This window comes from Pleurodeles waltl, chromosome 1_2 (genome assembly GCF_031143425.1).
Source record: "Pleurodeles waltl isolate 20211129_DDA chromosome 1_2, aPleWal1.hap1.20221129, whole genome shotgun sequence".
NCBI classification, from domain to species: domain Eukaryota; kingdom Metazoa; phylum Chordata; class Amphibia; order Caudata; family Salamandridae; genus Pleurodeles; species Pleurodeles waltl.
This window is the reverse complement of record NC_090437.1, coordinates 68,150,490-68,174,606: the sequence shown is the minus strand read 5'-3', so window position 1 is coordinate 68,174,606 and position 24,117 is coordinate 68,150,490. Positions and strand designations below refer to the sequence as shown.

The window sequence follows — 24,117 nt, the reverse complement described above, 5'->3', positions numbered from 1 at the left end:
GCGAGGTCTGGGCAGCGTTGCATTGCGAGGCTTCGCTTTGCTCTGCTTTGGTTCTGATTAAGCTTTTAGCTGTGCAGAGAGATTTTGCAGGGCTTTGTGTCACTCAATATCAGTTCAGATAAAGCTTTCAGCTGTAAAGCAAAGCATTGCAGAGCTTTGCATCTCCCGGCATTGGTTTTGATGAAGCTTTCAGATGTACGGCGAGGCTTTGTGGGGTTTTGCATTGCTTGGCATCCATTCCAATGAATCTCTCAGCTGTGTGACAAGGTTTGCAGGGCTTCGCATTGCTTGGTGTTGGTTCCAATGAAGCTGTCAGATGTGCAGTGAGACTTTGCAAGGTTTTGCATCATTTCACACCTCATCTGCTGAAACCTTCAGTTTGGCAAGAAGGAATTCTCGCTAATGCCAGCCAAGTGTCCAGGACCTGGGAGGCACCTCTTGGGGTTTAGGACTCACTACAGTAAAGGCCAGCAGCAGAACTCAGGCAGGTCCAGTTGCAGCAGGTCAGTTGGGCATCTGCAAGGAGGCTTCTGAAGCTTGTTGTGTCCCTGCAGCTCACACAGGTGAGCCAGCCGTTGGAGTCACTCTGAGTAGCCTGGGATGAAGGCAGGAAGGTCCAATCTTCTTTCTCAGGCAACAAGACAGTCTTTTAGGCAGCGTGGCAGTCCCCTATTAGAAGGGCAGTCCTTCTTCTGTATCTTCCATAGGCCCAGAAGTGTTCTGATGAGTGGCTCTGGAGGTCCAATATTTATACTTCGTGCTAGCCTTTCTGTGGGTGGAATTCCCTTTCCTACCCCCAAATCTGGTTCTGGAAAGTTCTTCCCCTTCCCCTGTCAAGGCCCCAAACTGCCTGGAGGTGACAAAAAGCATGTCTAGATTTCTGTAAAAAATAGCGCCAAGAAGCAAAAAACGCTAATGGAGGGTATCCAATTTTGCTGGAACAAGATAAAGTCACAATTTCATTCTGACCATGATGCAGAGCAGGAAGGGCATAGGACTGAGTTCTGCCTACTGTGACTTGTTCCTAATGTCCTGATAGAGCATAACTTGCACCATTATGCTTTGTTGGAAGGAGAATAATGAGGTGTTTAATCTCATAATTATATCTCGTAAACTATATCCATGTAAATGAGGCGCATTAAAAAAACACAACATCATAGTGCCTCTATAAGTACAGATATGAGACGTTATCTGTAAAGTGCCTTTATGTAATGTGAACCAAAGGGATTTATACCTTAGTATTTTAACAAATTATATATTTTACAATCACTCTTAATTTATTGTGTTTAAGAGAACGGCATTTGTAAGTGTATAAGTAAATCATGCATTTCTTCTTTGTTGTTCAGGCTGGAGATAAGGTCTACATGATTCCTGCGATTATTTTCAACGTGAAGTTTGTTTTCTTTGTGCATTATTTTTCTTTCCTCCACAGGTGATAGATAAGGAAGCACGAGCTAGGTTGCCAAGGACGTGTGTTGGTAGCTAGGAGCCATAAGAACAGACTCCCCTTTCAAATTCCTGAGCGTGGGTGTAATCCAAGGTCGAGCAGATGTATTCAAAAGAGGATAAAAGTTAATTGGATATAATTTATAATGATGCCTTGTTAGTGGAAATTTTCTTGAAAGTGATGTCAGCTACTGGAAGATTCTGAGATTGAGTAAAGTGTTGTTTAGTTAGACAGTGCTTCAGATTTCGTTTGCGCCTTGACTAGAGTCACAGGAGAGACGGACTTCCTTTTGTTTGCTAGACTAAGTGGCTTTATGCTACTCACATCTCTGAACAGGACTTCTGCTGAGGTTTTCTGTGATGCTGATGTTATCCTCTATCTTAGTTTATTAGAATCTCATCTTTAGTTTAGTAGAATAATTAGGAACTTAGATTCACTGGTTAGGCAGGAAACTCTGAGTCTGAATTTGAAGCACCACATGCTTTTCCCTGTTTTCTGCACTTTTGCTTTTGAATTATCTGTCTCTTATATGCTAGTGAAATTTAACATTGTGCAACGTTTTGATTCTCCTTGTGTGATCATATACATATATACCATGTTTTTGAGACTTGTTTATGCAAGTTTGGCTTTGAGTCTGCAATAAATCCTTTTCTAAACTTCAAGTGTGTCTCTGAGATTTAATGTGCATCAAACAGGTTACATTGTCATTTAATACCATGAGTGACAGTGTTTCTCCTTATCCCTCGGGACTCCTAAAAAGATTTGTCAGATTTAGAAAGAGAAAGAAAGGACATCGCTTGATCAGTCCTTAGTGCGAAGTCTGAGAGGTGTTGCTTTGCAAGGCTTCTTGTTACTGTGCCTTGGGTCTGATGAAGCTTTGAGCTGTGTAGCAAAACTGTCTGGGGGTGACAAAAGGCAGGGTAGGTCTGGGGTCAGATTCCTTTGTGTGTGCGGGATGCAAAGCCCTTTGAAGTGCAAGTGGGGCTGAGTACAGCCCATCCCTAGTCATCCTATCAGGATAGCCCATCCTGTCCACCCCTAAGCACCCTTTGTGTCACTGTCTGGAAGGAATATACAAACCCAAACAACAGGACATTCAGTCATGTGACCCAAGAAACTTACAGAAGGCCTAGATAGAAAAGACAAAAAATATCAACTTTTTAAAGCCATTTAAAAAAGTGATGGATGGAATGCTTGAATTAATCTCAGCCCCTAGTAATTATTCAGGACCTCATCCCAATTAATTGTTATTTTGCACACCCTATAACCTCAGTGTGGACCTAGCTTTATGCAAATCAGTCTTAACCCTGCTCCAATTGGAACTGCAAATCCAGGTCCTCCCTGAAACAGAACACAAGCAATCCAGGGCTGGTTTTGTCATAGTTATGGGCTCATCAGCCATTCTGGGGGTGACAAAACTCAGGACAGGCCTGGTGTCAGATTCCTTTGTGTGTGCAGGGAGCAAGGTGCTTTGATGTGTAAGGGGATGAGTACAGCCCCTCTCCAGTCATCCTATCAGGATGGCCCATCCTGTCCAAACCTAAGGCCCATTTGTGTCACTGTCTGTAAGGAATACACAAACCCATTAAAGAGGAATTTAAACTACAATTAGTTTGAAAGTAAACAGCATATATCTACTTGCTCGCAGTCTAAAGTTAGCATTTATTAGGTGTTATAAGGTAACCCAGTGTCAGTCAATGGAAGAGATAGGTCTGACAACAGTGAAAAACAATGTCAGAAATGTTTTACTACCAAGGCATGTAAAATGTAAGTACACATGTCCTATTTTATAAATCAAATGCACTCTGTCCTATGAGCCCGTAGGGACTAATTAGGGGTGTGTTCTAAGTGTTAGAGTATATAAATATTAAAAAAGGAATATTTAGACCTGGCAAAACAAAACAGCAGTTTAAAACAGCACTACAGGTTGCAGTGGCAAGCCTGAAATAAGCTTTAAAGGACTACTTTAGTGGGTGCCGCAATCAGTGCTGCAGGCCCACTACCCCCTTTTAGCATTTAATTTAATTACAGGCCCTGGGTACGTGTAGTACCATTTATTAGGGTCTTACAAGTAAGTTAGCTATACCAATTAGGTGTTGTTCAACATTACTATAGTAAAGGAGAGAGCACAAGCACTTTAGCACTGCTTAGCAGTGGTAAGGTGCACAGAGTCCTAAAGCCATCACACACTAACTCAGCAAACAGGAGGTGTGAAAGAAAAACACTTGGGGGGAATACCATGCCAAGAACGTCAGGTCTAGCAACGGGTCTCGCATTAGCTCGAGTTAGAGCTATTAGCGTTGTAAAGAAAAAAAACACAGCACGATCGCACTATGTAAAATGCAGCACGATTGCGCTGCATGGAAAATAAACAGATAAAGTAGTCCGGACACCGTGCTGAAAACATCGAGCCTCCTATGTTTTTAGTAGTTTACCGTGCTGTGTAGGCGGGCTAAACACCGGAAAAGGCATGACTTATGCATGCCTTTCACAAATGAAATCAAGCGGATTTTAAAAGGCAAGCCCACGAACCAATGTAAGTGACTGACGTGGCATGGGCGTGGTTTGAACCCCAAAGAGAGATTCAAGAATGGGACAGAGCGCTTTGCGCTCGATCCTAAAAGTGTGAGCTACTGCCGCTCCTCTGTTCCGATGGCTAAAAAATACAAAAGAAATTATTTCACGTCAGTTGTCAAAAGGAATCCTGTTTACAGTTCTGGCTAATATAGGTTTGGAGGCAAAGTTCTCCTTGCAGCTCTGCTGGTCGTCAAATCTAATTTTTTTTAAGGAGCAAAGCCAGAAATCCACGCCTCTCCAAACTATTTAAATGCTGGCTTCATAGCTGCGGGGAGCTGTAAATGCATCCACTGGGCTGCGAGTGGCTTCCTTCTAAAATAGATAGCATGGCAATGCATACTCCCCCATCCATGCTCCTTGCTTCGGTCTTTTGTGCACATAAATACCCAACGGGATAACTTCACCACTAATTACTGCTTTTAGGGTTGAAACTAGTGATTGTGTTTATGGTTTTAAAACTCTGCTTCTCGTTTTCTACTCTCCCCGTGTGCTTGTTTCTTTTGCCACTGCTGCGCAGAATTGCAAAATCCAATAGTGCCAAACGCGAGACTGATTGGCTTTGCCAATACTTGTTGTTTTCTATCATAAGACGTCAAGATTTTGTTGTATATGTGAATTCCCTCTTACTATCACGTTATTATACTTTTGTACTTTTCACTGCCACCTTATCTTTTTACTTTAATAAAGGTGATTAAACTGAAAATAATCATTTTATGTTGTGCCCTAATGCGTAATTGTTTACATTTGCATTGAATGGAACAACTGTGTATCGGTGATCATCTCTATTCATTTGAAAGCGAGGTCTTTCTACAGTGTTCACCCTCTGTGGGCGTGCACTCTGGGCAGAAGTCCTTTCTCTGTGTTTATTTCTGACCGCTCTAGCACAGGCATGGCGGCGCCGGTGACGGAGAAGGTGGGACAGGTGGTGCTGCCCGGGGATGTATTGCTGCTTCCATCTTTCGGCCGGGAGCCGGATGGTGCTCTTGGGCTGCAGCTGAATTCCGCGGCTGCGAGTGCAAGGGTGGTCTGCGGGCCTGGACTGCGGCGCCGTGGAGGTGGAGAGACTGCGTTGCTTGTCAGCAAGTGCGGCCTTCTGCGACACAAGGAGCCGGCTGTCTACTGGGTTCAGTCCCAGCAGAAACGGGTAACTGAGCCAGAAGCTCGAGGGAGGGGAGTGGCTGTGTGGCAGTTATTTGCAATGGGGCAGATCCACGGAGCCCTGCAATTCCGGAAGTAGGGGAAATCGTCTTAACTTTGTCATTTGGGTTTTCTCTGGTGCTGAGCATAGTTGTCCATTTTCTCAGGTTATAGACAACCGTAATACATATCTGTAATTCTGTACGCAGTGATCTTCTTTTCACCTTCGCCATGATATATCCTGCCGGATGGGGCGGCTTGTCGGTCATGCTATGGTAAGTAATAAAGACAAGTTGATCGCCCTTGCAGTTATCGCTTTTCCTGCCGTTGCATAATTAATAAAGTTACATATACACAGAATTGTAAAAAGTGAAACTTTCCATGAAAAGAGTTTCGTAACTAAAAGACATATCCACTAGCTAACGTTACGATATACCATATACTAAATGCATTCGGGAAAGAAAATCGTTTCCCTCCTCGATTATTTTTAAATGAAAGATAACGGTAGTGTTTTGGCTGACGCTCTCGTTTTTTACATCATTAATACCAGCCCCATAGCAGTAAAAGGCTGATAGTTTGGAGAATAAATTAAGATACACGCCGTCCTAAAAAGCTTTTAATTAGATGTAACTGTGTGGACATTTACACCACAATGCTAATCTTTTGAGACAACTTTAGTGTTAAACCTGGCTGTATATAACCTTGTGACCTTACATGCATTCATTGTCGAGTTTCCGTTCAGGTGCAACTTCGATTTTTCGCAGTACAAAATAAATATCGAACAATACGTGTAATATGAAAAACATGATATGTGCACATACAAAAAAGAATGAGACTGGCGGCCCTGCTCAAAATATTCCCTTGCTTCAGATGTCGGACATGAAGTGCCACGTCTTCTCACATTAAATTCTTTTGTTTTCCATTTCCTCTAAGTTACGTAGCTGTTCTTGCATGTTGTGTGTCTAAATTATTAATTAAAAAAGTCGTAACAACGTAAGCAATTGTATGGCACGTTATTGTATGGTTTAAAACTATAATATGCATTTAATTATATTTTGTAGTACTTTACGCAAACGCAGATTTTATCAAAGTGATGATGTAGGACAGTTGAGAGAAAAAGCTCTAAACGTGGCTTTGACATTGAGGTGGTTCAAGGGACGACGTGTACCAAACGTGACGCCATTTGGAAAATAAAGGTGCAGAATAGATATGTCCTGTGATGGCCTAATTCAGCCAAAGTAACTAGAAAAGGCGATGCTGTTTTAGACTTTCTGTAGTGGTGAAATCCTTGAATGAGATACAGAGCCAAAGAGTTGAAGTAAGTGCTATTCCTCCTTTATTAAGAACGCCAGTACAGTAAAAGTGAACAGGTCTGTACAGCAGTGCGTCCTGGCTCAACTGACTCCAAGAGCATTCCAACGTCGAGGACATTGGAACTCTCTTGCGTCACTAGCCATACATTCCATCAAGGAATGTGCTTACACACACAACACATCTCCCTTCTTTATTTTAAAATAAATAACTAAATAATAACAAAATAAAAAACAAGAACAAAGCAATTCAAAGCTAAAGTATAAGGATGAAGAAGTTCCCTGAAACATAGAAATAAGATTTACCCTTCAAGTATATGTCCTAACACATAATCCTTCAGCCAACCCGGACGTGTCACCTTCCTCTTCTCCACACACATAGCATCTTCCACATTAAACTCAGAATCGCTACCTTCACACGTTACACAACTTCCACCTTCATCACAGACGGAACCATGTTGGGACGCAGGCAAAAGGCAATCACCCTCTCCGGAAATCCTAACATCTTGTAACTCATCTTCTAACCAATCAGATCTTCCTTTCTCAATCTTACGACCAACAGCTTCCCGCACAATATACTCCTTATTGTTAATCAAGGCAATGCGTTTAAGATTCCAAACCTTTCCATCACTCAATCTAACAGCATTATGCAACACTTCCATCACTTGTTCTGGTTCAAACTATTGACTTTCATTCTTCTTAACTCTATAAGGTTTCTTAACCCGTACCCGATCACCCACAGCAATCTTTACCGGTTTCACATGATGAGGTTGGTCATAGTACGACTTGTTTTTTTTAATTGATTTGTCCAAATTTTCCCTCACCGATTCCACAGACCAATGCTCCACATCACACAACCACGCAGGATTATGCTTACCCCTGGGTTTCCTACCTCTCATAATGACAAAAGGACTCAATCCAGTAGTTAGATTTTCAGTAATTCTGTATGCCCACAACGCTTTAAATACAGCCGTGTGCCAATCGCATTTACTCATAGAGCTTTGAATGACATTTTTGGTGACCCTATTAAATCTCTCCACAGTACCATTGCCACTGGGATTGTACAAAGACGTAGTTTTATGTTTAATTCCCACTCTTTCAAAATACATTCTAGCAGCATCTGAAACAAATTGCACACCGTTATCACTTAACAACTTCGCTGGAATACCTTCAGATAAAAATACCTTATCCATAAACTCCAGCACATTTGCAGTGTCCGCTCTTTCTATTATACCGATTTTGGGCCATTTAGAAAATAGATCGATAAGAACAATTACATATTCTTGTTCATCCCCTACAGGACCAAACAAATCTACAGCAACACACTCCCAAGGTTGTTTAGGCAAGAGAACTTGTTCCATGGGTGGTCTCGAGGTACACAAGCTTTTGTCCGCTGATGAACACACTTTACAGGATCTTACAAACCTTTCCACTGCTTTGTCCATTCCCGGCCACCAAAATAAATCCTTAACAACTGATTTGGTACGAACAATGCCAAAATGACCTTCATGGCACAAATTCAAAACAACATCCCTCATACCACACAGTGGAATAATTTTACTCCCCCTCATGATGACACTTCCTTCTATGGATAGTTCATGTCTAACCTCCCAAAAGTGCTTATTCTGCTCAGTAAGTTGGTCCTTCCTAGGCCAACCTTCCAAAATGAACTTCCATACCAATTTCAAGTCAGGATCCTTATCCATCTCATTACCCCAAGATTCCTTATCAAGAGAAGAACTACCAGTATCATGTATAAGAGCAATGCTATAATCCTCCCAAAGATCATCCACATAACTTTCCAACGGGCCTGGCAACCTTGATAAACAATCTGCCATCAAATTGTTTCTCCCAGGAACGTACACAATGTGGTATATGAAATCTTTCATACGCATGGACAATCTCAAAATTCTCGCAGAAGCAAAAACGCTACCTTCCGATGTAAGTAGCTTAATCAAAGGCTTGTGATCACATTGAATAGTGATGTTCTTACCCCAAATAAATGTACGAAAGTGTTCCAAAGCCCAAGCACATGCTAAAGCCTCCTTTTCAATAACAGAGTACTTCTCCTCAGAAGGTGATAATGATCTTGAAGCAAACAATATTATCCTGTCCCTTCCATCTATATCTTTCTGTGATAAAACTGCACCTAATCCCTTATTGCTAGCATCAGTAGTTATCACGGTATCCAGTTCAGGGTCAAAACTTCCTAAATTCGCAACTTTGCTCAAATATTCTTTAATATTTCCAAATTCCTGCTCACATACATCACTCCAAATAAAATGAGCATTCTTTTTAAGAAGAAGTCTCAAATTATAAACCTTTTCAGCAAAATTCGGGACGAATTTTGCACAAAATTCTGCCATCCCTAAAAATGATCTTACTTCCGCCTTAGTAGTGGGGGTCGCTGTACTAACAATGGCGCTAACTAACGACGCCTTTGGTTTCACTCCATCACCACTGATTTCATGCCCCAAATACTCCACACTTCTCCTGGCTAACTTGCACTTGCTCAATTCTACCGTCAAACCCTTACTCTCCAACACCCCCAAAACATGTTCCAATCTCTCATCATGCACCTTACGATCACATCCAAACACCAAAATATCATCTTGGAAACACATCACTCCTAAAGATTTTCCGAATAGTTTATACATTAGTCTTTGAAAAACTGCAGCTGCAGACGCTAGTCCAAAAGGCATCCTTTTGTACTGGAAACATCCAAAAGGCGTGATGAAAGCTGTCAATTTCCTTGATTCAGTTCTCAAAGGAATCTGATGATAAGCAGCAGATAAGTCAATTGTAGAGAACCAACTAGCACCTTTTAGATTGGAAACCATTTCAGTGATCTTAGGTAAAGGAAAGCGATCGATCACAGTATTTTCATTCAAATATCTCAAATTGACGCATAAGCGGATCCTCCCATTGCTGCGTTGAGCGATAACCACCGGAGAAATCCATTCTGCATTCTCTATCGGTTCAATAACATCCATATGTACCAACTTCTCCAACTCTTTCGAAACTTCATCCCTTATCATCAAGGGTACCGATCTCACTTTATGAATTTTTGGTATGGCATTCTTCTTCAATACTATTTCATGTTCAAAACCTACCAATTTTCCTAACAGCGTACCAAAGACTTTAGGAAATCTTCTTTCCATTTCCATAGTTAAAGAAACCCCATCACCAACTATTAACACTTTTTCTCTGCTGTTAGGATCCAGGATCATCTGAAGTTTTCCTTGATCTTTCCATCCAAGGACTGATGGCCCCCTTTTTGATACATACAATTTTCCTCTGGTACACCTATTTTTAAAAGAGAATAAGAGCCATCTGAAACCTAGGAGATCAACTTTGTCCCCAGTATAGCTCTCTAGCCGGACATCTGGTTGCGACAATTGTTTTCCTAATTTATTCACAAATGTTGTATTCCACACTTCATTCACAATGGTGAAGGGTGAGCCAGAATCGGCATACATAGTAATTGGAATCCCACCAATTTGCATATCGCACATTGGTTTCCCTTTGGTCTCTGCATCAGTTATATTCAGGATAAAGTTCCCATCCTCAGTAACGTCTCTAGATTCCGAGGAATATTCTTAGTTCTCAATTCCCATGTGAGCATCACTTCCCAATATACACTTAACTATTCTCTTTTTACTCCTGCAGACCTTCGCAAAGTGGCCTACAATACCACATTTGCTGCATTTCAATTTCAAAGCCGGGCACGACTTAGCATATGCCAGGTGCTCTTTACTGTCACACCTATAACACCTCTTCTCATTGTCATTACTCTGTAATGTTTTCTGTTCCTTCTGTGTTCTACGATTAGTAATTTTGAAAATGTTATCAACACTCCTCTCTGTTGACTTTAATTCTGAAACACACCTTCCAGAAATTTCTGCCTTCCTAGCAATGGCCAATATCTCCTCCAGCGGGGAATCACCATTGATCCATAACCTTTCTTGAATAGATTGATTGTTGCCATGCATAACTACTTGATCCCGTATCAAATCATCATGTATAGGACCAAACTTACAGTCAAGAGCCAATTTTTTTAAGTCTGCCACATAGTCATCCACAGACTCCCCCTTTTCTTGTTTCCTTTGGAAAAACTTATAACGAGTAATTCCAACACAAACTTTCGGTGCAAAATATCTGTCAAGATCTTGCATTGCAACATTAAAAACACATATGTCACCACTAAAAGAGCCCTTCTGCATCTTATTATACGTTTTCAAACCAATAGGCCCCCATGAATGTAGCAAGAGTCTCTTCTTCTGTTCTGCAGGCATTTTGTTCTCAAGATCAATGGCTCCTATATAGTTAAAAAAATAATCCTTCCATTCAGTCCATTTAACAGGAGGAGCATTCCCTGTAGCCCAAAATGCTTGTGGTGGAATAATAGTAAAATTAGGTTGTGCAGACTGTGCCATGACACCCACACCTTAATGCACCGTTTAGTAATTTGCACAAAGAGAAGGAGATTAAAAAAAAAAAAAAATTCTAAGACCTGTTCCCCTTTTTTTTTTTTTTTAATTTCAAAACTTGTTTCTTTTTTTTTTCCTTCCTTCTTCTTCCTTAATACGCTAATTCCCAAACAGCAGCGTGCCGAACAATGTGCAGAGCGTCTCTGGTTGCTTAGGAGACGCTCCGCTAGTAGACCGTGCCGTAGCGCATGCGTTGTTTCCGTTCCTACGGAAACGCACTAATTCCTTAGGAGACGCGAGGAAACGTGTCTCAGTTTCCCTGGATACGACGTGTGTGCGTTAAACGCGCTAAAGCATTATGAGACGTGAGAAGATCACCGTTTCCCTGGTGATGACGGGTGCGCGTTGAACGGCTCGTGGGCCTCAACGATATCCGCTCGCGCGTCTCGTACCTTTCAATTCAGGAAATGTCCAATTTAAATAACAATCATAAAAAATTAAAACCTGTTTGAAGATGGTGTAGACGAAAGCCACGGTAATGAAGATGAGACACACCCATACGCTGAGATCCTTCCTGGACGCTGGTCAAGTCGCGCTTCAACCACTCTCGTCGCCAAATTGTAGTGGTGAAATCCTTGAATGAGATACAGAGCCAAAGAGTTGAAGTAAGTGCTATTCCTCCTTTATTAAGAACGCCAGTACAGTAAAAGGGAACAGGTCTGTACAGCAGTGCGTCCTGGCTCAACTGACTCCAAGAGCATTCCAATGTCGAGGACATTGGAACTCTCTTGCGTCACTAGCCATACATTCCATCAAGGAATGTGCTTACTCACACAACACTTTCCTTTTAAGTATGGCTTTCTACATAATCTAGCATATAATTTGAATTTTTGCAAAAAAGTTTTCAGTTAAAATGGATTCAAGGTTATTAAATTCATTTCGGGTCCAAAACAATGCCTGCTGCTTTACGAAACGTTATTAACCTCTTAGCTGCTGGCCTTAGCACCCCCTCCCCCCCCCCCATGCTGAGCCCTTTTTTGGCTATTTGGGGTAGTGTGCGTTTCGGCCTTCTTAACCTTTTGTCCACATAAGCTATCCACACCAAATTTGCGTCCTTTTTTTCCCCCAACATCCTAGGGATTCTAAAGGTACCCAGAGTTTCTGGGTTCCCCTGGAGGAGACCAAGAAATAGGTATCAAGAAAAACTTTGTATTTCCAAAATGGGCATAAGATAAGGTATTGAGCAGCAGTGGGTATTTGCCCATCTCTGAATTCCGGGGTGCCCATACTAGCATGTGAATTACAGGCCATTTCTCAAATAGATGTCTTTTTTTTTACACACTGTCTTACATTTGGAAGGAAAAAATGTAGAGAAAGACAAGGGGCAATAACACTTGTTGTGCTATTCTGTGTTCCCCCAAGTCTCCCAATAAAAATGGTACCTCACTTGCGTGGGTAGGCCTAATGCACGCGACATGAAAGGCAACATGGACACATTACATTTTTACATTGAAATCTGACGTGTTTTTTGTACCTAGGGAAGCCTACAAAACCTGCACATTTTTGAAAACTAGACACCTAGGGGAATCCATGACGGGCTGACTTGTGGGGCTCTTATCAGGTTCTGTTACCCAGAATCCTTTGCAAACCTCAATGTGACCAAAAAAACACTTTCCTCACATTTCGGTGACAGAAAGTTCTGGAATCTGAGAGGAGCCACAAATTTCCTTCCACCCAGCGTTCGCCCAAGTCTCCCGATAAAAATGATACCTCACTTGTAGGGGTAGGCCTAGTGCCCGCGACAGGAATAGATCACACAACAGTCAATGTTGGTACTTACATGAGGCAACTGTTGACCCTGGGGTGATCATTCCTTCTGCAGGCACTAGGTATAGGCACTCAAGTGGGGTAGTGTTTTTATCAGGACAGGTGAGGAATCACTGTGTGGTAGGAATTTTGTGGATCGCAGCATATTCCTGTAGTTTGTGTGACAGAAATGCAAGAAAAATTGAGTTTTTATTCAACATTTCTGCTTTTCAGGGTATTCTGGGTAAGAAAACTTTGGGGAATCCACACAAGTCACACCTCTGTGGACTCCCCTCGGACGTCTAGTTTCCAAAAATGTTTGGGTTTAGTATGATTCCCTATATAGCTGCCGAACCCAGGACCAAAAACACAGGTGTCTGCCTTACAAAACCACTTTGTTTTGTGATAGATAATTTGGATGTCTCCACAATACAATTTGGGCAGTGGAATTCGGGGCTGAACTAAATTGAGGAGCTCCCAAGAGAGCACCCTCTCTGTGCTTGCCCCCGCATTCACCTGCTCTCTGGGTTGGGCTAACCCACTATTGCCCTGTTGCAGAGACTGTGCTTGCGAAGGGACAACAGGACTGCCCTCATCACCTCCCTCACAAGTTACTGGAAGGAGTTATCCAATGGGACTCCTCCAACTGAAAAATCACTCCCAGAGTCTGCGCCATTGTCCTATCCCTCAGATGCTGTCTCAGTATCTGCTGTCTCAGTCTCTGATCCTATGTCAGAGCTGTCCTCTATAACCAGAGTGATGTCAGCAGCAGTCATCCATCAAGATGCCCTCTCTGCTATTGGCTAAACTGTTTCTCTAAAACACTAGCCTACATAGACAATCACAAAATTGCTGGTGTGTGTGTGTGTGTGTGTGTGTGATACGTGTAACAGTAGAGGCCACCTTACCTGCGCTTCTTCCCTCAATCAGTACGTTCTTTCAAGACAGTCAAACACCTTGTCACATACCGTTCGTCAGTCTTTAGCACCTCCTGCGCCCAGTCCAACAATCATTATTGGTGCTCCCACTTCCATGTCCTCCTCCTAGGATTCCCTCATTACCACCCAGCAAACGTGCTCTTCATCTCTCCATAGCCACCCGCACATACCTTTCATTTGTATTATGGTGCAGGTAGTGGCTGACTTTACTAACGTACTCAACTGTTTACTTAAAATACAGATTTGCTCTTTGCAGTAGTCATATAAACCTTCTGCGCTTCTTTATGGCACTAAAACTGCCACTAGACAAAAGTCTCATCCTTTTGTAGCGGAAACATAATCACAAGACTTACTTGACTTCTTTATTGCTGCCTAGAAGCTACAGTTGAAATGCGTCAGTTGAAGTATGTGCACTGCTTTGAAGACGCAAGCTGCAACTGCAAGACAACTGGTGGCAAATATATATGTATATCTTTTATATATGTGGGTCTGGTTTTCCTGGGGGCCGAATTGCAGCCCCCAGGGAAACCACACATGCACTGACAAAAGTGATATATATATATATATCCATGTAGATAGACATATCTATCTACATGGATTGCTATATCCATATATAGATATGTTTGGTTTTTTTTCAAAGTGGCCCCCGGGAAAACCCTACAACTAAAAAAAAAAAAAAAAAAATGCCCCCACAGGGGGTTGCCCTGCCTATGGGCGACCCCCTGTCAATTTCGTTTTTTTTTTTTTTTTTTTTTTTTTAATTATCCCCTGGGGGTGGCGCGATCACAGCGCGTTGACGTCACAAAGGGGCGGGTGGGGGAGACACGGAAGCTCTTCCGTGTCTCCCAGGATAAAAAAAAAATAAAATCCTCGGGTACGACGCACCAGAGGATTTTCGAAACCCCTCTCTGGTGTCGGCCACTGGTCGTGACCCGCACCAGTGAGGTAGTGCGGGCGTCAGGCAGTGGCCGCTGCCCGCATCAAAGGGGTTAACAAGACAACTTTCCTATATTGCCTGCTTATCTGAGGCCTTTCAAGAGGCTTAATCACCCACATTGTATGAACATCCGATAGAGAGTCTGAGGGGAAGTGGTTTTGGAGCAGTGCCAACAAAATCATTAATTTGAATAGAGAGAGGAGGAGGATTGTTTCAAATTATGAAAATATTTGCACACAGTCATGTCTTCATTCCTAGCTCACAGGCATTGTTCTCAAAACGTCAGTTATTTTTCTCAGATAGTACAGGACTCTCAAACATCTTCCTTTTAATGTCTGATGTCATGAATCTTTCTAATATAATCAAAGAAATTATAGAACTGTTTGCAATTCCTGTTAACTAATTGCACAGCTGTAACAGGATAAACAAGTGAGGACAATTTTATAGTGTAACAGGCACGTGCTGTAATAAAAGGTGGGCCTCATTTATACAAGACTTGGCTTGTTTTTTTGCTAAGTGCCACATGTTTTACATAAACTATTTTACTTTGGGAGGTGGAAGGAACGCCTAGTAAAATGGAGTTTCAGTGCTGTATAATATTGTGATTTGTTGATTAGTGATATTTTGAACAGGATGCGCTGTATGAACACAATTTTATATCTTAAGTGAATTATGTTTTATAGCATTTTGAGCCCATTGTGTCAATGCATTTTAAAATCTCAAAAAGTCACAATGTGCTACTTCAATCGCATTATGTTTCTTAAATCTGATATCTTTGCCTCCACGATATATTCAACCCTGCAGCATAATTTAATTCTCTGTTGCCTCATAATTTGATTGGTGCTCATGGTGGCCTGACTTTCACAAATAGAATTAGAGTTGCATATTGGAAGAGGGCAGCTTCACTTACTACCATCGGGCAAACCATTGATCAGTTTTGCTCTTGACTGCCCCTGAGTATGTTATTTTCATTCACAGTATGTTCCTGTGAAAGGAGATCTTGTGATTGGCATAGTCACTGCAAAGTCTGGCGACGTCTTCAAAGTGGATATTGGAGGAAGTGAACAAGCTTATTTGTCTTATTTAGCATTTGAAGGTGCCACCAAAAAAAATAGACCAAACGTTCAGGTAACCTTTTATTTTGTGTATATTTTAAATACGTTGTTGCTCATCAGCCACACTATTCGTGAACACGTTGTCCGGTTAAATAAATTAGTATCAGTCAGCTGAGTGACGGTATCTTGACTGGCTGGTCGTTAAACTAGATGCCATTGCCCAAGAGAGACAAGGAATCAAGTGCATCAGTTTGACAATCAAAGATTGTATTTTAGACGGTTAAACAGCATGCTTATTAGCACGTGGAGCTCCGGAAAAGCTATTTCTCCTGGCTGTGACAGATTTTATGTTTTTTTTTTTTTTTTTGTTATTAATTTCAGGTTGGAGATCTGATTTATGGACAGTTCATTGTTGCCAATAGAGATATGGAGCCTGAGCTAGCTTGCATCGACAGCTGTGGAAGACCAAATGGAATGGGTGTGATCGGACAGGACGGACTGCTCTTCAAAGTTTCATTAGGCTTAGTTAGAAAGTAAGTAATACAAAATGCATTTTTCGCTATAGGCATTGTCTTGAAATAGTAATTAATACTTGGTGGGGGGAGGGGGTAGGGGCAAGAAAATGGTGGTTTTGGTCCACTTTCTTCGCTGCAACCAAAATAAAAGCAATCCTCCTCCGCTATAGAATACTTCATTGCAAACCGCATATGGTTATGTAGGCCAAAAGGAGTGTGATGCATCACAATAGGTTTCTTCTATCGTCCACCACTGTTAAAGCCATAGTTCCTTAACGCTGAAGCTCAACAAATGTCTGTCAGGTTTTTTTGATTTTCAGGCATATACGTTGGTCTGGATTTGCTCTGGGGAAGTCCATCGCTAACATAACTGAAGACCTCCGATGACTTGTATTTATGTGGGTCGTGAGATGGACCGCCTGTTAAAATAGGAAATTCTGGTCATTCATTGCATAACTAGCAGCCCCTTCTTGTTAGCTTGAGGAGGATGTTACGCATCATTCATTGTTCTCTATCTAGTGGCTATTTGGGTAGAAGAATCTTATCAGCTGTCTGAAGGTGTGGGCAGACCCCCTGGTGTTAAACTTCAATTTCATGAGGCAGTGTGTCCTCCGGATAAGGCACTTTACAGCTTGTCCTACTACAGTCTATTAAGTAAGGACAAACTCAATAATTGAGTTCTAGGGCACGACTATAAATGTTTATAGGTTTATTACAAAATTCAAAAGGTGCAGTACAGACATCATAAATGCAAATGCACAAAGTTGTAGCATCTCAGAATAGCTCTTGCTCACCCCCAGTATCTGGGGTTTATATACTGTTTTCTTGCAAAGAAAATGATCTGTTTCTGTGTAATTTTGTGTCATTTGTTGATTAGTTAGTTCAAGGGTGGGGTGGGCTACAGACCTCTTGCGCATGAATAAGAGACCTACAGACAAATAGTTGCTGAGAATCCGTCTACGAGAGGGAGATGGGAGGTGGGAATGGTGGAGGGAATGGGTCGATATAAGTTACTGTTGAAGTTATGTTTCTCTTCCTGTTTTAAGAGAGGTACAGACGAGTCCATAGACCAGGGGCATAGTGGATTGCATAGTTGAGGCATTGTCGCACAGCAAGGGGCGAACATGATTACCGGTATTGTGCCAGCACAGATGGGTAAGTCGATTATCACATGGAATGTCAACAGCCTTGGTAACAAGGTTAAGAGAAGGCTGGTTACTTCCTATATTTCATGCCATAAGACGGACGTAGTACTACTGCAAGAAACTCATTTGAGAGGGGTCCACTGTCATTTCCTAACCTGAAGGGCATATACCCTGCTAGCCCATGCAGGGTTCAGTTCTGCGACCCGAGGGGTAGCAATTTTTGGTCAGGAAATCCACCCCTCTTCACTATACAAAAAATCGTTGGTAGACCCTAATGGGACATATGTGGCGGTACAGGGCTTGTGGAACAGGGTGGATACTACTGTAATCAGTGTCTATGCCCCTCCCCCAACTCCAACAGACCACACTTGACAAGGTCACCAATATCCTTTTGGAAATGGTCATCCCTCCATATTGTGGGAGCAGACTTTAATGACGTCATGTCTACAGACATGGATAGATGCGGGACCTCCTCGCACACCACAAGAGACACACCCTTAGCCCAATTTGCACAGCTTAGATGTGTGGCAACGACACCACCCAGCCACTAGGGAACACTACTATTCGGGTATGCACAAGGTGTTCTCCCGACTAGATTACGTGTTTGCCCCGGTGGGAGAGGAAGGGGTGGTCTTTAGGGCAGAATATTTAGCCAGGGGCCTATCTGATCATGCCCTCCTCTGTCTTACCCTTGGTCAGAGGCAACGAGAAGATGGGAAAGGTTGGAAGGTAAATGCCTGGGAACTCTGAGATGAGAGGGTAGGGCGGGAACTCGGGATAGCAACTGAACTCTATTTCTCTGAGAATACGTGCTCTGTTGCATCAGCGATGACACTAGGGGAAGCGTATAAAACTGTTTTTCTCGACCGTTCCCAGAACTGCATAGCGTATTTAAAAAAAAAAAAAAAAGAAAGTTAGACAAGAGGCGGGGGCCTTGGAAGCTCGATTGAAGCAGGAAGAATGGGAATATATCAATTCCCAGAATCCGCATAGTCAAATACAAGCCATGCAGGATGAATTTAAAACACTCCTCCACAATGCAGAGCATAACCAAATGCTGTCCATTCAACACCACCTCTGACACCGGAGATAAGGCAGGAAAGCTCCTGGCATGGCTGGGTCGTCGTGTCCAGATGGGTCCACCTTATTGAGGATGGGGGCGGACACAAATATGCCACTGATGTAGAAATAGCGAGGGTGTTTGCCTCCTGTTACGAAGCCCTGTACGCCATACATACACATGCGACAGAGCCTCCGATATTAGCATACCTAGATAGGGTGTGACTACCCGCACTAGCCACAGAAGATCGGGCTACCCTTGAGGAATACTTCACACAAGCCAAATTACAGGCTGCAATTGCCAAACAGAACACTGGCAAGACACCTGGACCTAACAGGATTTCGGCAGATTTCTTTAAAAAAAAAAAAAAAAAAACGTCAGAACTGGCCCCATATCTTCTCAACATGGACCGGGAAGCCTATGATGAGGAGACACTCCCCCTGGATTTGTTCAGGGCCACAATAGTGGTCCTAGCAAAAGCTGTTAAGCCCGCTACTAAATGCAGATTGTATCGCCCCCACATCTTTCTTCAACATAGACACTAAGATTTTGGCCACAATATTAGCGACAAGATTAATTGCTGGAGCCCCTGGCTTGTATAGCCGGAGATAGCTGTGATAGTATGGAATTCCATACCCCACATTCGCAAATTGGGAAAGACAAGATCTCCCTACATGCGGATGATATTCTTCTGTACCTCACGCAACCAGCCATTTCGAGTTTTTGACACATACGGGGTTTACTCAGACTACAATGTAAACTGGGGAAAATCGGTTCTGTTCCCTGCGGGCGACTATCCAATCTCCTTGATGCTTCCTTGGCTGCTGCACGTGGATACTAAGGGTTTCCAATACCCAGGGATATGTTACGCTCCAGAGAAACAGCCCTGGAGCTATAGCTCCATTATTATACAGACGTCATTTCGGATCGACACTGATCGTTGGTGGGAGCAGTCACTGGCATAACTGGGTAGGGCAGCCATGTTGTGTGTTTTTTTTTTTTTTTTTTTTTTTTTTTTTTTTTTTTAAAGATATGTACAACGCTTGGAAAACGAGTAAAAACAAGTTAAGGAGTAGACAACTGCCTGCTGTGGATCCTCGGAACGATAGCCTAGGAGAGAGGACAAGGTGCTGGGGCTCTTTGTTATAGCATCTTTTAATTGCAGTGGTTAGAGGGATGCAGAAGTGTGGTATGTAACACTATATTAATAGAGTTATTAGAAGAGATGGCGGGCCTGCTCGGAGCGATAGCCCAGAAAAAAGTGGTCCAGGCACTTTTTTGTGTTGATTACAGCTCTTGGAGAGCATAGAAGTGCAGTTTGGAGTACTACATAAGTTAGTATAAACAGCTATGAGGACAAGTTTGCTAAGGCCCTTGGAGGAATGGTTTGGGGCAGGGAACCGCTGTGAAAGTGTCTGTTTTTCATGTTATAATGGCTGTTGCTCACAGCACTTAAAAAAGTGAGTAGTGCGATATATAGTATGATATTAAATAAAAGTTGATTTAAAAAAAAGTTATAGTGAGGCAGAGCCAGAACTTGGTTTAATAACTGTACCCACCACTACACTACCCTGCCCTTCCCTCTTGCTACCCAACTCGTGTTCTCGACTGGGTGGGTGGAGGGACACTTTTGCTCAGAGGGACTTGGCAGAAAAACATTTGAAGAGGTCTGGGTTAGAAGGTAGGCACCGGGTGAGTCTGCAGAATTTCCTGTATTGCAAAGGTGATCCTTAGGTCCGGAACGTCCACCACCCCTCACACACCCCTCCCCCCACCCAATTTATCTTTTCCAGAAGTGCTACTGCAAAAGGCTTCTTTACTACCATGAACAGAAAGTAATGTGGTTTACAAACAAGCCCTAAGGGAACTTTTGCTCAGACTACTTAGCATGTTAAGGGAAGTGAGTGGTTACTGTTGAACAGCACAACAAGTCTCAGTAGTTGGTCAATTAAAGACTTACACACGAGTCACTGATATCAGGAAAGGTGTTCATGCACATAAATGTGAACTCGCACCTGCGCAGTGTTTAAAGCTGATATGCCTATGCGTGTTTTACCCCGTAGCATCTGAGTTTTTTAGGATCCTGTTCCTAAAGCCTATGTGGATAGTAATGAGTATTGGTGTGTATGTTAAACCATCTGTTTTGAAAAGGAGCACTCAGCTGGAGAATACCTGTGTTTTGATGACTGTTTGAGCTTGGCGTTTTGACTGACTCTGCAGGGCTGAAGTTTGCATCCAAGGAATCCACCTGCCTAATAGCCCTCCGGAGTATTTGCAAACATGTTGGTTGGGAGAGAGAGACCGAGGGAGTGGGGGGAAGGGGGCGACAGAGAGAGGGGGGAACAACAAACAAAACATGAACACACTGTTTTAACCAACGTAACCTATTTTTTTCTTTTCCTAACATTTAGGCTTCTGACGCCACATTGTGACATTATCCAGGACCTGTCAAAAGTGTATCCGTTGGAGATTGTGATTGGAATGAATGGCAGAATATGGGTGAAGTCAAAAACTGTACAACAGACTGTAATAGTGGCAAATATTTTGGAGGCATGTGAACACATGACTGCAGAACAAAGAAAATCTGTCTTTGCAAGATTTGCTGAAAACATGATGTAGTCAAATTCGTATGAAACCAACCTTTTTTTATTATCTGAATTGGACTAAGCCTCACAATGCTACAAATTATGGCACACCTGCTCCTGTTTTCTGGGGTCTAGTTTTTTTTTGTGGAAATCTTGACTGCTTTCTATGTGTAATAAACTATTTTTATAGTATGTTTTTGTCTCTGTTCATATGGCTTCCTTGTATAATCAGATGCATGACAACTTCAGAGTGACTTTATGCCAACATATATATGCTTACACTGTTACAAGTGAAATCCTCATTAAAACCAACATGCTTATGCAGCTGGTTTTTCATACCATGTTTTAAAAAACACAGTAAGCTGCAGCTAAAGATAAACATAGTCTTTATTTAAAAGCAAAAATAAAGTGTTCAGTTGGACATCCCGTGTCCTTGGAAAAATTACAATGCAACTTCTCTTGTAACTGAACCTCCAAATGCCGACATAGGACAGTGACGCCTTAATGAATTGGAAGCAAGGCTGAAAAGTCAAGGCATGTACTCTTGAGCCTAGGGTGTGAAGTATAACATTACTTTCAACCAGCATACATGTCACTTACAGTTAACGTCCAGGTAATGTTTTGTTTTTAAAGAAAGAAATAAGACCTTATTTTCTAGTAAGTATACATTGATTAGTAATATAACCTTATAGCCCACTGCTGATGGCAACTCCAGCCCGAGCTGCTGGCCTTTAACTACAGAGACGTCTTTTAACAAGCAGTATAACCGGAGGCAGAAGGGCTATACAGATACTGGAACATTGCACCTCCTGAGAGTACAATGTTCTAAATTAAGAAGGGAGAAACTCCAACATTTGGAATGTTGGAGCTGAAGGCGTATATCAATAATTATAAACCCTGAGCTGGAACTCTGGAGCTCCCACCATTCCAATGTTCTAATTCAGTTTAGTATAGCCCACACACTGTAGGTTACTGAATAAGGGCTATAGACAGTAAATATTTTATTCAGTGCTAAAAGACTTCATTCATTATAACTGTCTCACAAGCAGCCACGTAGTAGTGGCTACAACATAAACTGCTGTAAAATCTTAATTCTCAAGTTGTGTGCTCTTAATGAATTGGGACTGTAGTTCTCTTATGTAGTTCTGTGCGGTGCACAGTTGGCATTTCACAAGAGGCTTATCTGCAATCATTCTTAAAGGACCACTTTGACTTTGCTGTTCAGTCTGTTAAAGTATTCAGACCTTTTTGTCCTTTCGCGTGATTGAGGTGTCCTTGAGTGAAGTACAAGGCCTCTCCTAAGAGACTCTCTTCCCTGTGGGTCTTGGTCTTAGGGCAACTGGACGCACCCAGTGCTTGTGGAAGAGCACACAGACCTGGTGATGTCAGCAGTAGATGATCATGGTACCTTCGATTTGGTACAGGGGGACTGTCTGGGGGAAGTACACACAATCTCCTTGGGTGCTGAAGCCTGCAGCACACTTTGGGAGAGTACACTTTAGGGCAGTGCTCAGCAAAGAAATGTCTGACAATCTTGGCTCCTCTTGTGACCTGTCACAATTGCTATTCATGGGTCTTCTCCCGCTTCTTGTTGCAGTATCTTCAAGCTAAATTTTGAGCCTGGCTAGCAGCAGTCTCTGATTTACAAAGCTCATCAAAGTAGTGCATTGGATAAAGGTATGGGCAAAATAAGGCAAGTTCTCTACATGCCAGGCAGTTTGTTTCCTACTCTCTCCGCGTTGTAGAAGTAGCTACCATCTCAGGATGTCTTTTACTCCTTCAGGGGAGCTAAAGTTTTCTGTCTCTGCCATTATCATTTATCTACACAGAACCCTTCAAAGACAAATAGCGTAATCTGAACAAGCCATAGAGGGCAGCTTATGTTTCGAAATGGTGGCAATTGGTCCTAGTCCAAATGCTGTTTCAGATTTAAAGCTGTCTCCAAAGTTTTGGAGAGTACTAATTTGAGGTATCAGAAAAAAAAGACTATGATGGGTTGATGAGTTTCTTTCATTTATTTCACTAAATTATAAAAACTCCATCCACAATATGATCTCACTTCCTCAGTTTCTCTCCTCCAACTGATCCCTCAACATTCCATCTTTCAACTATCAACATCCTCAGAACTCCCTTTTACTAATATTCTACATAGCTACTTTTCTAACCTAGGATACCACACGTCTCACATCCTTAATAAACAATAATAAAATGAACCTAACATTACAAAACCACATAACTTCTATGATCCTTTGCTGTGTATAACATATTAACATGAATGAATTTGATATAACATTACAATTTCTTAACAAAATCATCAACCTTTCTAGGCCGCATCTTTTACATTTTAACTTGTCATTCCTCACAACATTTCTTTCTTCACACTCCCTATCTTTTTATTGTATTCTTTAGCATCCTCAAACTTGTCTTGATCAACCTTTACCACTCTGTTAAGGTTCCAAATGCATCCATCTTCAGGTTTTACAGCATTACTAAACATCTTATTCACTCTTAGTGGGCGACTGAACTTTGAAAACATCTCATGCATAACAGGTGCCTTCACCATTAACTACATTTCCTACTTCAACAGTAGTAGTTTTTGCAGCCTTTCTTTTGTCAGTATATATTTTTTCTTCCTTTGTATCACATTGGTCAATAATCTGTTTCTCCTTAAGTCTTTTTGTTCTCCTTCCTATGATTTCCCCATAACGTTTAATCCATACTGAACTCACTTTTCTCCCTCTAAACGATTCAAAAGGAGTCTTTCTTGTGGTACCGTGAGGAGTGATTCTGTATGCTTCCAACCATTTATTCCCCTTCCCCCCCCCCCCCCTTTTTTTCCACTACTTTCCAGAACGTTTTGCCAATTGAATTGCTTCCTTAATGATGCAGATCCTTTCCACAGTTCCATTAAATTCTGGATGATACAATGCAGATTGTTTTGTGTTTAATCCCTCTTCTGCTCAAAAAATCCTTCCATTTCTTTTGAAACAAATTGTACACCATTGTCTGTTAACACAGAACTAGGCAAGCCTTACCTGGTGAAAATTTCTGACAAAAATTCAATCACTTTAAGTGAAGTAATCCCATTCCCTGTTTTGAATTCTGGCCATCTTGAGTAAAGATCTACCACCACTATGATGACTTTTTTTTTTTTTGTCCATCACAAATAGGATCC

At 41.9% G+C, this 24,117-nt stretch overlaps 1 protein-coding gene across 1 annotated transcript; it reads left to right on the top strand.

Moving 5' to 3' along the window:
* The first annotated feature begins 4,879 nt into the window (after positions 1–4,879).
* EXOSC3 (exosome component 3) lies at positions 4,880–21,134 on the top strand. The gene is made up of 4 exons (XM_069236456.1): positions 4,880–5,168; positions 15,561–15,710; positions 16,019–16,170; positions 20,769–21,134. The coding sequence occupies exons 1-4, from the start codon at positions 4,914–4,916 to the stop codon at positions 20,974–20,976; spliced, it is 765 nt and encodes a 254-aa protein (XP_069092557.1). The 5' UTR covers positions 4,880–4,913; the 3' UTR covers positions 20,977–21,134.
* The last annotated feature ends 2,983 nt before the right edge of the window (positions 21,135–24,117 follow it).

Bases quoted from the DNA above. Each gene is read 5' to 3' on its own strand.
- EXOSC3 (XM_069236456.1), top strand. From the start codon at position 4,914: ATGGCGGCGCCGGTGACGGAGAAGGTGGGACAGGTGGTGCTGCCCGGG. The intron at 5,169-15,560 runs GTAACTGAGCCA...TTTCATTCACAG, and splicing joins TTCAGTCCCAGCAGAAACGG to TATGTTCCTGTGAAAGGAGA. The intron at 15,711-16,018 runs GTAACCTTTTAT...TATTAATTTCAG, and splicing joins AAAATAGACCAAACGTTCAG to GTTGGAGATCTGATTTATGG.